At 42.7% G+C, this 12,608-nt stretch overlaps 1 protein-coding gene across 1 annotated transcript; it reads right to left on the bottom strand.

Annotated features, from left to right (window-relative positions):
• Nucleotides 1-3,854: 3,854 nt before the first annotated feature.
• LOC127812744 (uncharacterized) lies at nucleotides 3,855-4,247 on the bottom strand. The gene has a single exon (XM_052353266.1). It carries the CDS (start codon nucleotides 4,245-4,247, stop codon nucleotides 3,855-3,857), a length of 393 nt encoding a protein of 130 aa, XP_052209226.1.
• Between the last annotated feature and the right edge of the window lie 8,361 nt (nucleotides 4,248-12,608).

Raw genomic sequence — 12,608 nt, 5'->3', positions numbered from 1 at the left:
ACAAAACATAAAACCCCAACATGCAGCCAGTACCCATGTGCATATCAAACTATGCAATAGAAATAGAATATATCAAGTCATGCAGTAACCACATAACGACAGAGCTAGTCAGCAGTGCTTGGCACCGGTCGACGATTAGTGGCTAGGAGTATCCGGCTGACAGCCTAAGAAAGACCGCACAATAGTCACTCCAATGTTACTATATAGCTGACCCTAGCCCTCACTGCCCAACAGCTCTAGCCTACTAGCAGCTAAGAATCCATAATTATACTCGAACATCTAAGAACCTAATCCCTAAGTCAGTTCGGTATCATTCCCATAGGCATGGGGGTGGCACAAACCCCTGTAGGTAATGCACAAATAAAATCCTCGAACCTAATTTATTAAATTTAATTTACATCAAACGGCTCATAATTCCATAATTAATAAATGGACCAAAACTAACAAAGGGAGGGTAAATAAATTCACAATGGAAGGAACTTCTTGGAGGGGGTAGGAAACTTACCTCGTAGAAGAGATCCTTGGGCTTTTCTTGACCAAATGCAGTAAAAATTATACAAATTGGAACATCGCATAATTTGCCAAAATTAATAAAATTGGGCTCTAAATGAAATTCCAATCGTAAGAAATTATTAATACTAGCTTCTCTACTTACCAGGTTAATTAAATCTTCAATTAAACTTGATTTAATCCCTAATTTCTCCCATTTTCCTCCATTTCCAGCTTTGGCTTGAGCTTCTTCTTCACTAAAATTAATCCTCTCTGTTTGTTGCGTGAAATCGGCCAGAAATAGGCCTTAAATTGGCCAAAACGAGCGGCCAGGACACGGCCACATGGCGTCCGTTGGGAGGCCACTGCCTCATGTCAAAATGGCACCATTTTGAGCGCTTGAGGCTGATTAAAAATCAGCCATTTCCTCAGCCTCGCGCACGCACCCCCGCGGTCTCGATCCCGCACCCAGCACGTCCCCGACCACCCACTCCATCCACCTCTTTCATACATATAATGCACTCAATTTTATTTATGTAATATCCGGTATTAAATAATAAGAGAATTTTTGAAGATATGGGTCAAAAATGATATTTAGCAAAGTTTCGGGCCTAAGTGCGATATTCAAAACTTAAACGAAAGAGGAAGGACTAAGTTAAGATGAGCCAATTGACGAGAAATGGCACAATTAGACGATATTTGATAAAAATCAGGGATTTTCAAAGGTTTGAAGTCAAAAACACGCAATTAGGAGAGTTCGGGCAAAAGTGCAGATTTTGCAAAATATCAGAGGGAGGTCGAATCGATGAATTTTTCAGAAATTCCAAAAGGAAATGGAAAATATAGAACTTGAGGGCCGTTGTGGAAGTGTTAGAAAGTCTAGGGGTATCTAAGAAAGGGAGGAAATTCAATTAAAAGAAGGCTGGGGGCTAAAATGCAATTTTTGCATTGGTGTGAAACCGACCGGCCGCCGGCGGTCGCTTCTGGGGCATCAGGCAGGTTTCCCGGAGGCTCTAGGCTAGCCTTCAGACGATGATGGTCTCGTTAGGAGCTTCCATTGGCCGGAAAATGGTGTGATTTGATCGGAAATCATGGCCAAAAGATTTCTGATTTGGCTGGATCTTTTGGGGGCTTAGGCTCTTGATTTGGTGCTTCTTAATTGGTTTAGAAGCTAGATCTAGGGTTAAGGGGATAAGGGCAACCGATCTATGGTGGAAAATCGGGTCGAGAGAGGGTATAAATAGACGTCGAGAGGCCGAGGGTTTTCTTCAAAATCGAGAGAAATTCAGGGCATTCGGGCTTGAATCGAGGCACAAGGATAAGGGGCTTTTGTTCTTAGTGTTCTAAGGATCGATTCTGGAAATTTTGGGGGCGTTTGGTGTAGAAATGGAGGGGTTTTAGAAGCTTGGCCGGAAAAATGAATCGCTGCCGCCGCGACCTGCAACTCACTTTTAAACCTACCTCCGGCCACTTTTTCCCACGAACAAGGGCACCATTGAGGTCGCCTTGAAGAGCTCTACAAGCCCCTATAAGAATTTAGGGCATTGGACGTCGCCGGAATCGGGGAAGACGACCGGAAAAGAAGACTGTGCGGCGGCGCATGGCTCCCACTCGCGGGACCTCTGGGTGGCGCGTGAGGTACGATTTTTATGTGTTTTTAATTTCATAATTTAGGTAAAATTATTCTAGGAATTATCATGGAAACATATTTTGTGAAAATTGATGTTAGGTATTTTTAATGAATTTCTGAAGGTAGAAATGTTTGAAAATTAAATAAAAATAGAGAAAATTGTGAAAAAATAGAAATGTTGATTCCAAAGGTCTTAAATGGTGAAATAGGAATCAATTGGGTCATTGGAAGAAGAATTACACAATTTTTGAGGTGTGGCATGTTTTTCGAGGCAAAATCTGGACTTTTCCGAATTGAGGTGAGTGGTTTGATTCCAGCTTTTCCTTGTCTTGGAAGTATTTTTAGGTGCTTGTGGTGGGTTCTAGTGAGCGGTTATACCCTCCTAGACATAGATTGTTTTACAAGGCTTTTACTGATGATCATTGTGTCGATATTTGCTACATTGCATTAACTGTTTTATTTTAAAATGTTGGTGCATGGCGTGTAAATTTTCATATCATTTGGGGTCAAGTTTAATTGCATCGTTGGGTCCGTATGGGGCGCGATGGGGTCTACCTGAGATTGGGACAATGTTAATCCAGGTGAACGGGTGTCACACTGGGGCACTCGAGGGAATAATGTTAAACCAGGTGAACGGGTGTCACGACGGTGCACTCGAGGGATTAACGTTGGACCAGGTGAACGTGTGCCACAGTGGGGCATTCGAGGGATTAAGTATGTCAAGGTGATATCTCGAGTTAGACGTGTCCTGCATGTTGTCGTATAGTATGCCATGCTCGTATGTCTTTCATGCATTGTATAACTGTTTCATACCTTCACTTAGATGGTTTATCATCTAACATGGGTTATGCCCCTGGAACATTCAACGTTCCAGTCAGGGACAGCAGCGAGGTCGAGGACACGACCGATGAGCCAGTGGTGTTTGTTTGATAGTTGTTGTTGTTGTATTATTTTGGAAGCATTGATGTTATATATCGCTTGACGATGTTGTAATAATTTTGATGTTGTATTCATATGACGGTATGGGAACATTTTGGTGTGTAACACATGATAGGCCACGTCATTTTGATTAATTAAGTATTCAGCTGTGTTTATATTGTCTCGTTCGGTTAAGATTTGTTATTATTAACTAAACGAGTAAAACTGGAACTCTCGGGGGTATATATCTGCATGTGGAGATTGTTCTTAAGATCACCGCGGGTGCTGGCTGTAGTTTTACGATGAGTGTTTCATCTACATGTGAAGATTGTGCTCACAGGCGCCGCGAGTAACAGGCTTGAAAAAAAAAAAAAAAAGAGAAACCCCGGGAATTTCCTTATAGTGACACGCCTGTATAGGGCGGGGTGTTAAAATTTAAGGGGACCCTTAGTCCCTTTTTCAAAAATCGCACCTCAGCCCTTTCCCCCCCCCCCCCCCCCCAAACTTCCAAAATACTCACACACACCCCTACTTATTATTTACATTAACACTCGAAACTTCTGAAAAACTCTCAATTTAATTTATTTCAAATTTTCCTTATTTTCATAAATATTTTAAAATAAAATAATTAATTACCTTAATTTCCTATTTCCTCAAAACAACATAAATTATTATTATTAATATCAACAAGATATATTAATATCCCCTTTAAATTAAATTAACACAATAAACAAATAATTAAATTAAATTACGATTTACGGGTCACTACAAATTCTCCTCTGCTTAAAAGAATTTTGCCCTCGAAATTCGTACCTGGCTAAGCAAATAAGTGAGAGTGAAGTCGCCTAATATCCTCCTCTAGCTCCCAAGTAGCCTCCTCAAGGGTATGTCGTTGCCACTGAATCTTTACATAGGGAATTGTACGATTGTGAGGCATTTTTTCTTTTTGATCCACAATACTAGCTAGCAACTCAGTGTATGACGCGTCCTCTTGCACTACGAGCGGGTGATAATTGATAACATGACTGGGATCTGCCACATACTTGCGAAGCATAGAAACATGAAAGACATCGTGCACATGAGCTGGCTGAGGGCTTAAAGCCAATCGGTAAGCCAACGATCTGACTCGCTCTAGTATCTCGAACGGTCCCACATAACGAGGTCTAAGCTTGCCAGATACTCCAAAGCGTTGAACACCCCTCATCGGCATGACTCGAAGGAAAACATGGTCACCCACAGCAAACTCCAAATCCCGATGTCGTCTGTTTGTGTAACTCTTCTAACGGTCTTAAGCTTCCTTTATCCTAGCTCGAATCAACTGGATCTTCTCTGTCGTTTGCTCCACCAACTCCGGTCTAAGCAATGCTCGCTCTCTAATCTCAGTCCAGCAAAACGGTGATTTACACGATCGCCCGTACAATGCCTCAAAAGGTGCCATCCCGATACTGGCTTGGAAGCTATTATTGCAGGCAAACTCCACTAGTGACAGATGGTCATCCCAGCTCCCATGGGAATCTAAGACACAGGCGTAGAGCATGTCCTCCAAAGTCTGTATGGTCCGCTCTGACTGCCCGTCAGTCTGAGAGTGGAAGGCTGTACTGAAAGTCAACTAGGTCCCTATAGCACTCTATAACGCCTCCCAAAATCCTGAGGTGAACCGAGGATCCCTGTCTGATACAATATTGGCTGGTACTCTGTGCAGTCTTACCACCTTATCAATGTATAACTTGGCCAGTCGATGAATATGATAGGTCTTCTTGACGGGTTGGAAGTGACTGATTTAGTCAATTGGTCGATAATCACCCATATCAAATCAAATCCCCGGCTGGATCGCCATGATCTTGTGACAAAATCCATAGCTATGCGTTCCCATTTCCACTCTAGAACATCTAATGGTCGTAATAGTCCCGCAGGTCTCTGATGCTCAGCTTTGACTTGTTGGCACACCAAACATTGCGATACAAGTTTTACTACGCTGTTCTTCATGTCGCTCCACCAATATTAACGTCGCAAGCCCTGATACATCTTCTTCGCTCCAGGATGTATAGTATAGGGAGAACGATGAGCTTCTTCCAAGATCCTCTGCCTGATGTCCCTGTCATTCGGCACACAAATCCGTCCACGGAACAATAGCAAACTGTTGTCCCTTTGGTTATACCCTAATGGTCCAAACCTCTCCATGTCAACCATGATCTCACCAAGCTCCACATCCTGTCGCTGTAGATCCCGAATCTCATCCTCTAGATTTGAATGGATACTTATGGCAGCATAATATAGGGTAGGATTATCCGGTGCCACTGAGATGGTAAGGTCACTCATTTTCTCCAGTAAGAACCACTCTTGCACCATCATAGATGCAACAGATGCTCCACGGTGACTTAAGGCGTCTGCTACCACATTAGCTTTACCTGGGTGATAGAGGATTTCACAGTCATAATCTTTGAGCAGCTCCAACCAACGGCGTTGTCTCATATTAAGTTCCTTCTGTGAAAAGAGGTACTTAAGGCTCTTATGATCAGTGTATATCTGGACTCTCTTACCATAAAGATAATGCCTCCAAATCTTCAAAGAAAACACTATAGCTACTAACTCCAGATCATGGGTAGGATAATTCTCTTCGTGCCTCTTCAACTGTCTGAACACATAAGCATTCACTCGGCCATCCTGCATCAAAACGCACCCTAGCCCTGCATATGAAGCATCATTGTATACAATAAATAACTCACCATTCTTGGGTATCGTCAGTACTGGCGCTGAAGTCAAACGCCGCTTCAATTCCTGAAAGGATCTTTCACATGACTCGTCCCAAATAAATCTGATGCCTTTCCTTGTCAACTTTGTCATCGGTGATGCCAATCGTGTAAAGCCTTCTATAAACCGTCGATAATACCCAGCAAGACCAAGAAAACTTCGAATCTCTATCACTGTCATCGGTCTCGGCCAATCCATCACGGCTTTGGTCTTCTCTAGATCTACTAAAATACCCTCACCTGAGACCACGTGTCCCAAGAATACAACTAGGGTCTTCCAAAACTCACATTTAGAGAACTTTGCATACAACTGCTCCTCCTTGAGCTTTTGCAGAACCATACTCAGATGCACCTTGTGTATCTCAGGGCTCGGTGAATAGACTAGGATGTCGTCAATAGAAGTTATTACAAAGGAATCCAAATATTCCTTAAGCACCCGATTCATCAAGTCCATAAACACTACAGGGGCATTGGTCAGCCCAAATGGCATGACCACAAACTCATAATGCCTGTAACGTGTACGAAACGCTGTCTTCACAATATCCTCATCTTTGACCCGCACCTGATGATAACTTGACCGCAAGTCTATCTTGGAGAACATCGATGCGCCACGCAACTGATCCAGTAAATCATCCACACAGGGTAAGGGGTACTTATTCTTAATTGTTACCTAATTAAGCTGTCAGTAATCGATACACAGTCACATAGACCCATCCTTCTTACGCACAAATAATACTGGGGTTCCCCATAGCGATGTGCTCGGTCGAATAAAACCTCTATCCAAAAGATCTTGCAGCTGTACCTTGAGTTCCTTTAGTTCATTAGCAGCCATTCGATAAGGAGTTTTGAAAATGGGTTGCATACCTAGTATTAGATCAACTACAAAATCAATCTCCTGGTGCGACGGTAGTCCTGGCAACTCATCTGGGAACACGTTTGGAAAGTCTCGCACCACAGGGTAGGCAATCAACTCTTTCTTCTCCCCAGCTACCACGGTCATAAATGCAAAATAGGCTTCACACCCTCGTCATATAAGCCTCTCATCTTACATAACTGATATCATTAACGTAGTCACCACTGGCTTCACCCCGGTATATAACAACTGGTCTCCTTGGGTACTCAAATGAAATCACCTTCCGCCAACAGTCAACTTGAGTATAATGCCGTGAGAGCCAATCCATACCCAATAGCAAATCAAAATCCTGAATAGCCAGAACAATAAGATCCCCTAAAAATACCTAATTATGAATCCCTATCTCACAATCCCAGGCCATCTCACTCCCTAACAATACCATCCCTCCCGGTGTTGTAACTGACAAATCATATGACAACGGGCTGAAAGTAAAGCAAGATTGCTATGGGGCAAGCAGCGTAGTTCAAAATTTTGAACCTTACCCCGATCCCGGCGATTGGATCAACGTCGAAATTAAATTATTCACAAACAAATAAAGAAATCTAACCTTTAGATTATCGAGTCGTTCTCGGATTCGAGCCGTCCATGCGTCCGGCCTCTAACTCGTGATACGTGGCACGCGTCCGTTGGCAAGGAGAGCGGAATAAGAGTGCTAGCTCCTTCTCCTTTGCGCGGCTTGTGTATGGACGGTAAAAGAATCAATTTTCAACTCTTGAAAACCAACAAAATAAAAGTGGCTTAATTTGGGCATCCCATAAAGGGCTATATATAGGGAGGCAACCTCCTAGGGTTTCCCAAACCCTAATGGATATGGATTGGGCTAGCCCATTAATCCTAGTCCAACTAGAGATTAAAGTGGCCCAAATCCATTTATAAAATATTTGGCCCAAATCTAATTTAAGCCCAAATATTTAATATTTAATATTTGGCCCAAATCTAATTTAGCCCAAATATAATATTTATTATTTAATATTTGACCCAAATCTAATTTAGCCCAAATATTTAATTTAATTTAATATTTGGCCCAAATACTTTATTTAGCCCAAGTATTAAATTAAGCCCAAATTATTAAATTAGAAACTTCTTTTCTAATTTAATCATTAAGTTAGAAACTACTTTCTAATTTAATCAATTGCTATTTTTAGGAAACTCTTTCCATTATGACGACTCCTCGTCATATCGACGTCATTACGTCTATTTGTTCTTTTTCAATGAGAACCTACGACGGCAAAACTTCTTGCCGAAGTGTCCCACTTAACCATACGTCCACTCTCCTGGTTTAAGCCAGGGACCGTGCCTATTGCGTATGACTCATTAGGCTTCCGAATATGTTGGCAATGTGTCGGTACAAACACATAAGACAAGATTGGCCTCTAGGAAGGCATCATGCCTACCCAATTATTCAGAAGGATTCATAATCCGCAAATAACCTTTCACGAGCATAGTTACCGTGTAATTCGATCCTCTCGTCAATGTATCCTATGTGATCTCAAGTTGGCAATGTGTTGCTTGATTATGATCACATAAATCTTTCTTCGGTTATCCGGATATCTTCACTTAATAGAAAGTGAATCAATAACTCCTTATTGATCTCTTTCACCATGGCCATGGATTTAAAGTGAATATCCACCGAAGGCGCCTTAGATACATCATCCTCTATCAAGGGATAGACGAGTCCCATCTTGGTTATGCACCCATCTCCATAAGCCTCACAATATGCCCAACGATCGCCCACGTGCAGCCTTTATCTAGGCCCATCGAAACGATGTCAAAGCATATCGGTCTTCTTATGAGATGACCATGACAACCTCAGGTCCAAGGATTAGTTACACCCATCTCGTATGAGAATTCCATCAACATATAACCAAAATGGATTCTCATGGAGAGTCATGTCCAGTGATACGTTCTCCAACATTGGTCACCTATGTACTTGTCTAGGCATTCTCATGCCTATGGGTGTGAGACCCCCATTGCTATCACATAGCAAAAACATAGCACATACAAGTCTTACCGCAATTGTCAATGTCCATTCTTGACATTGCTACGACTTGGGACGTTTAATGATGTCTAGAAACTGTGATGCATCATCTCACATCTTTATAGATTATTCACAGTATACATCATATGAACTTCTATCTAGTTTCATTCGATTATTACAATAATAACAAGAAACTAATAGAATGACTTCTTGTGAATTTGAATAACTCCTTATTCAAATAATAACATGATTACAATTGTCAGTGTACAACATGCCCAATCTGATTGGGTCTAGAGCACCTACACTAACACGGGCTACACGGGATCGGGATCTTATACAATATATGGGGTGCTATAAAAGAGTGTGTAAAACCTGTATCAAATAAAGCACGCACATCGTGACCATGGAGAGAAAGGATACCTTGCACCGTGTCGCTGCCGTCAGCCACCTCAGCTGCTGTCACTGCAAATGCCTTTCCTTGCATCTATGGCCTATCTGTGGGCCCTGGGCGTTGTGCTGCCTGTAGGGGTAGTGGTGCTGCTGGTCCCGGTGCCCTCGGTGTAGTCTGCATCTGAGCTGGCCTGGGTCCTTCTCCTCCAGTAGGCAGTCCTCTTATCTGCGTTGGCTATGTGCACATATTTGCCTGATGGCCTCTCTGTCCACAATGAAAACAAATGATGTCCTGACCTATAGCTGGTCTAGGTCCTTATGGACAATCCCCCTCAAATGCCCTGGCTGACCACATCGGTAGCACACATCCTGGCGCACATCACGACACTGTCCTTGATGCCTCTGTCCACACTACCTGCACGGTGGAAATCCCTTTGAACTCTTGCTAGAGCCTGCGTCCCACTTCCTCTTCTTGCTGTTGCCTGAATGCCGGCCATAACATGGTGAATCTCAGCTCATAACCCCCTCTGGAACTTGCTAACTTTACGTGACTCAAGGGTCACCAACTCCGGGGCATAACGTGATAAAGCCATAAACTCTGTCTCGTACTAAGTGATAGTCTTGTTCCCCTATTGCAATTCAATAAACTCAAATACTTTCTGCTCTCGGACCCAAGAAGGAATGTAAGTCTCATTGAATGCTACCACAAACTGTGCCCATGTCGGTCCCCTACCACCAAATAGTTACCTGGTAGTCTCCCATCAGCGGTCGGCATCTCCTCGTAGAAGAAAAGTCCTTAGATGTGCCTCTACACAACCTATTGATCTCAGGTGCTTCTCTACTGCCAACAACCAGTCCTCTACCTCTGTCGCGTCTGCACCTCCTCTAAACTCTGGCGGGCGTAGTGCCATGAAATCCTTAAGTAGTATAGCACTAGAACTATCGTCTGCCCCTGGGGTACCTGAGTGGGATACCTGGGCCTTATTGTTCCCGCCATCATGATTACGCTCCTGATGTAACTACGATGCCGCCAATACATCCACGACCCATAAAATACCTACCAACGTATCTTGTATATTTGGAGGCCCTGGCTTTCACTCACCTCTTGCACCTGCCACTGGTGCCTCAAGAGTAGGGATAAGATGTCCTCGACCTCTCACTGGCGGTCGACCACGACCTTGTTTATGGCGTGCATCCATGATTCGTACATAACTAAGATTAATTAGAATGCATTTCGAAATTAAAGACACGACCTAACACCCAAACTCTACCTAACAACCTTGGTGTATAGTTACTCGTCCCCTAAAACTGGCTCAACGAGGCTCTGATACCAACAATGTAAGCAGCCCCGCCCAAATATCCCAACCACTTGGACTAATCGAACGGGAGCGCTTATGATAGGGAAAAGAATGAAACACAAGACGGGAAATTACCCTGGCATGCATACATAAGAAATAAAACAACAAAAACAAAACTATATACATGCAGGCACATGAGTACCCCGCTGGAATAACGGTCACATAGCATAGAAATACATACAGACACCTGTGCCAACAAATAGAAAGTGCAAGGAACGACCTGACACAGTAAAAAATAACGGGACCAACATCCCATCAAAACATCAGAGACAATGGGGGAAAGCTGACTGTACACCATACAGACATGACTGCTAGGCACTGCGATCCTCACCCTCGACTTTAGCTTTACCTTTACCTGGAATGATGGAAAGCAAGGTGAGTCACAAGACTCAACAAGTTTATAAGAAAAAGAAGGCTATAAGTTAAATAGAAGAAGTGAACTCCCCCAAACATAGACCCACACATACACACAAGCCATGAGACACTACAACATAATAGTAAAGCATAATGAAAGTACATACCGGTCCTTGGGGCCTACACAAGACACCCGGCACTCAAGTCCCATACCAACCTGTCATTGCCCTGTAAGGCAACATAAGTCTTCAACAAACCGGTGCGCACTTCCTCGGGTCGGTGCTCCCAACACCCGAGCCTCTGAATAACTGAGCCCTAGGCTCCCTCGGAACGGTACGCCCGCTCAAGACTGTTGAACACAAAGTAACCATGCAATGCGCATATACATCTAAGCATCAGGTAGATGCTTCGCCCACATAGTAAACCACACGTGATGGATATGTCTATGCCAGATACAACTAACAATACTAGGATGTCCATGACCAAGCATAAACAGAACATGAAACCCCAACATGCAGCTCATACCCATGTACATACTAAACCATGCAATAGAAATAGAATATATTAAGTCATGCAGTAATCACATAATGACAGAGGTAGTCAACAGTGCTTGGCACCAGTCGACGGTCAGTGACTATGAGTATTAGGCTGACGGCTTAAGAAAGACCGTACAATAGTCACTCAAATGTCACTATATAGCCGACCCTTGCCCCTACTGCCCAACAACTCTAGCCTATTAACAGCCAAGAATCCATAATTATAGCCGAACATCTAAGAACCTAATCCGTAAGTGAGTTCGGCATCATTCCCATAGGCATGGGGGTGGCACAAACCCCCGTAGGCAATCCACAGATAAAATCCTCGAAGCTAGTTTATTAAATTTAATTTACGTCAAACGGCTCATAATTCCATAATTAATAAATGGACCGAAACGAATGAATGGAGAGTAAATAAATTCACAGTGGAAGGAACTTCGTAGAGGGGATAGGAAACTTGCCTTGTAGAAGAGATCCTTGGCCTTTTCTTGACCAAACGCGGTAAGCATTATACAAACTGTAACATCGCATAATTTGCCAAAATTAATAAAATTAGGCTCTAAATGAAATTCCAACAGTAAGAAATTATTAATACTAGCTTCTCTACTTACCAGGCTAATTAAATCTTCAATTAAACTTGATTTAATCCCCAATTTCTCCCATTTTCCCCATTTCCAGCGTTAGCTCGAGCTTCTTCTTCACTGAAATTAATCCCCTCTGCTTCCTGCATGAAATCGGCCAGAAATGGGTCTTAAATTGGCCAAAATGAGCGGCCAGGATGCAACCGCTAGGAGGCCACTGCCTCATGCCAAAACGACGTCGTTTCGGGCGCTTGAGGCTGATTAAAAATCAGCCATTTCCCCAACCTCACACGCGCACCCCCGCGGTCTCTATCCCGCGCTTGTAGCCTCCCATGCAGGCCTGTAACCACGCGCGCCATCCACCTCCTTCATACATATAATGCACTCAATTTTATTTAAGGGGACCCTTGGTCCCTCTTTTAGAAATTGCACCTCAGCCCCCCCGCTAAACTTCCAAAATACTCACACACACCCTCACTTATTATTTACACTAACACCCGAAACTTCTGAAAAACTCCCAATTTAATTTATTTCAATTTTTCCTTATTTTCATAAATATTTCAAAATAAAATAATTAATTACCTTAATTTCCTATTTCCTCAAAACAACATATATTATTATTATTAATATCAACAAGATATATTAATATCCCCTTTAAATTAAATTAACACAATAAACTAATAATTAAATTAAATTACGATTTACGGGTTG

The sequence above is a fragment of the Diospyros lotus genome, chromosome 11 (genome assembly GCF_014633365.1).
Source record: "Diospyros lotus cultivar Yz01 chromosome 11, ASM1463336v1, whole genome shotgun sequence".
NCBI classification, from domain to species: Eukaryota; Viridiplantae; Streptophyta; class Magnoliopsida; order Ericales; family Ebenaceae; genus Diospyros; species Diospyros lotus.
Note: the sequence above shows the minus strand (reverse complement) of the source record. Positions and strands in the feature narration are given on the sequence as shown.

What these genes read in the sequence shown, in the direction of transcription:
- LOC127812744 (XM_052353266.1), bottom strand. Translation starts at nt 4,247, where the DNA reads ATGCCGATGAGGGGTGTTCAACGCTTTGGAGTATCTGGCAAGCTTAGA.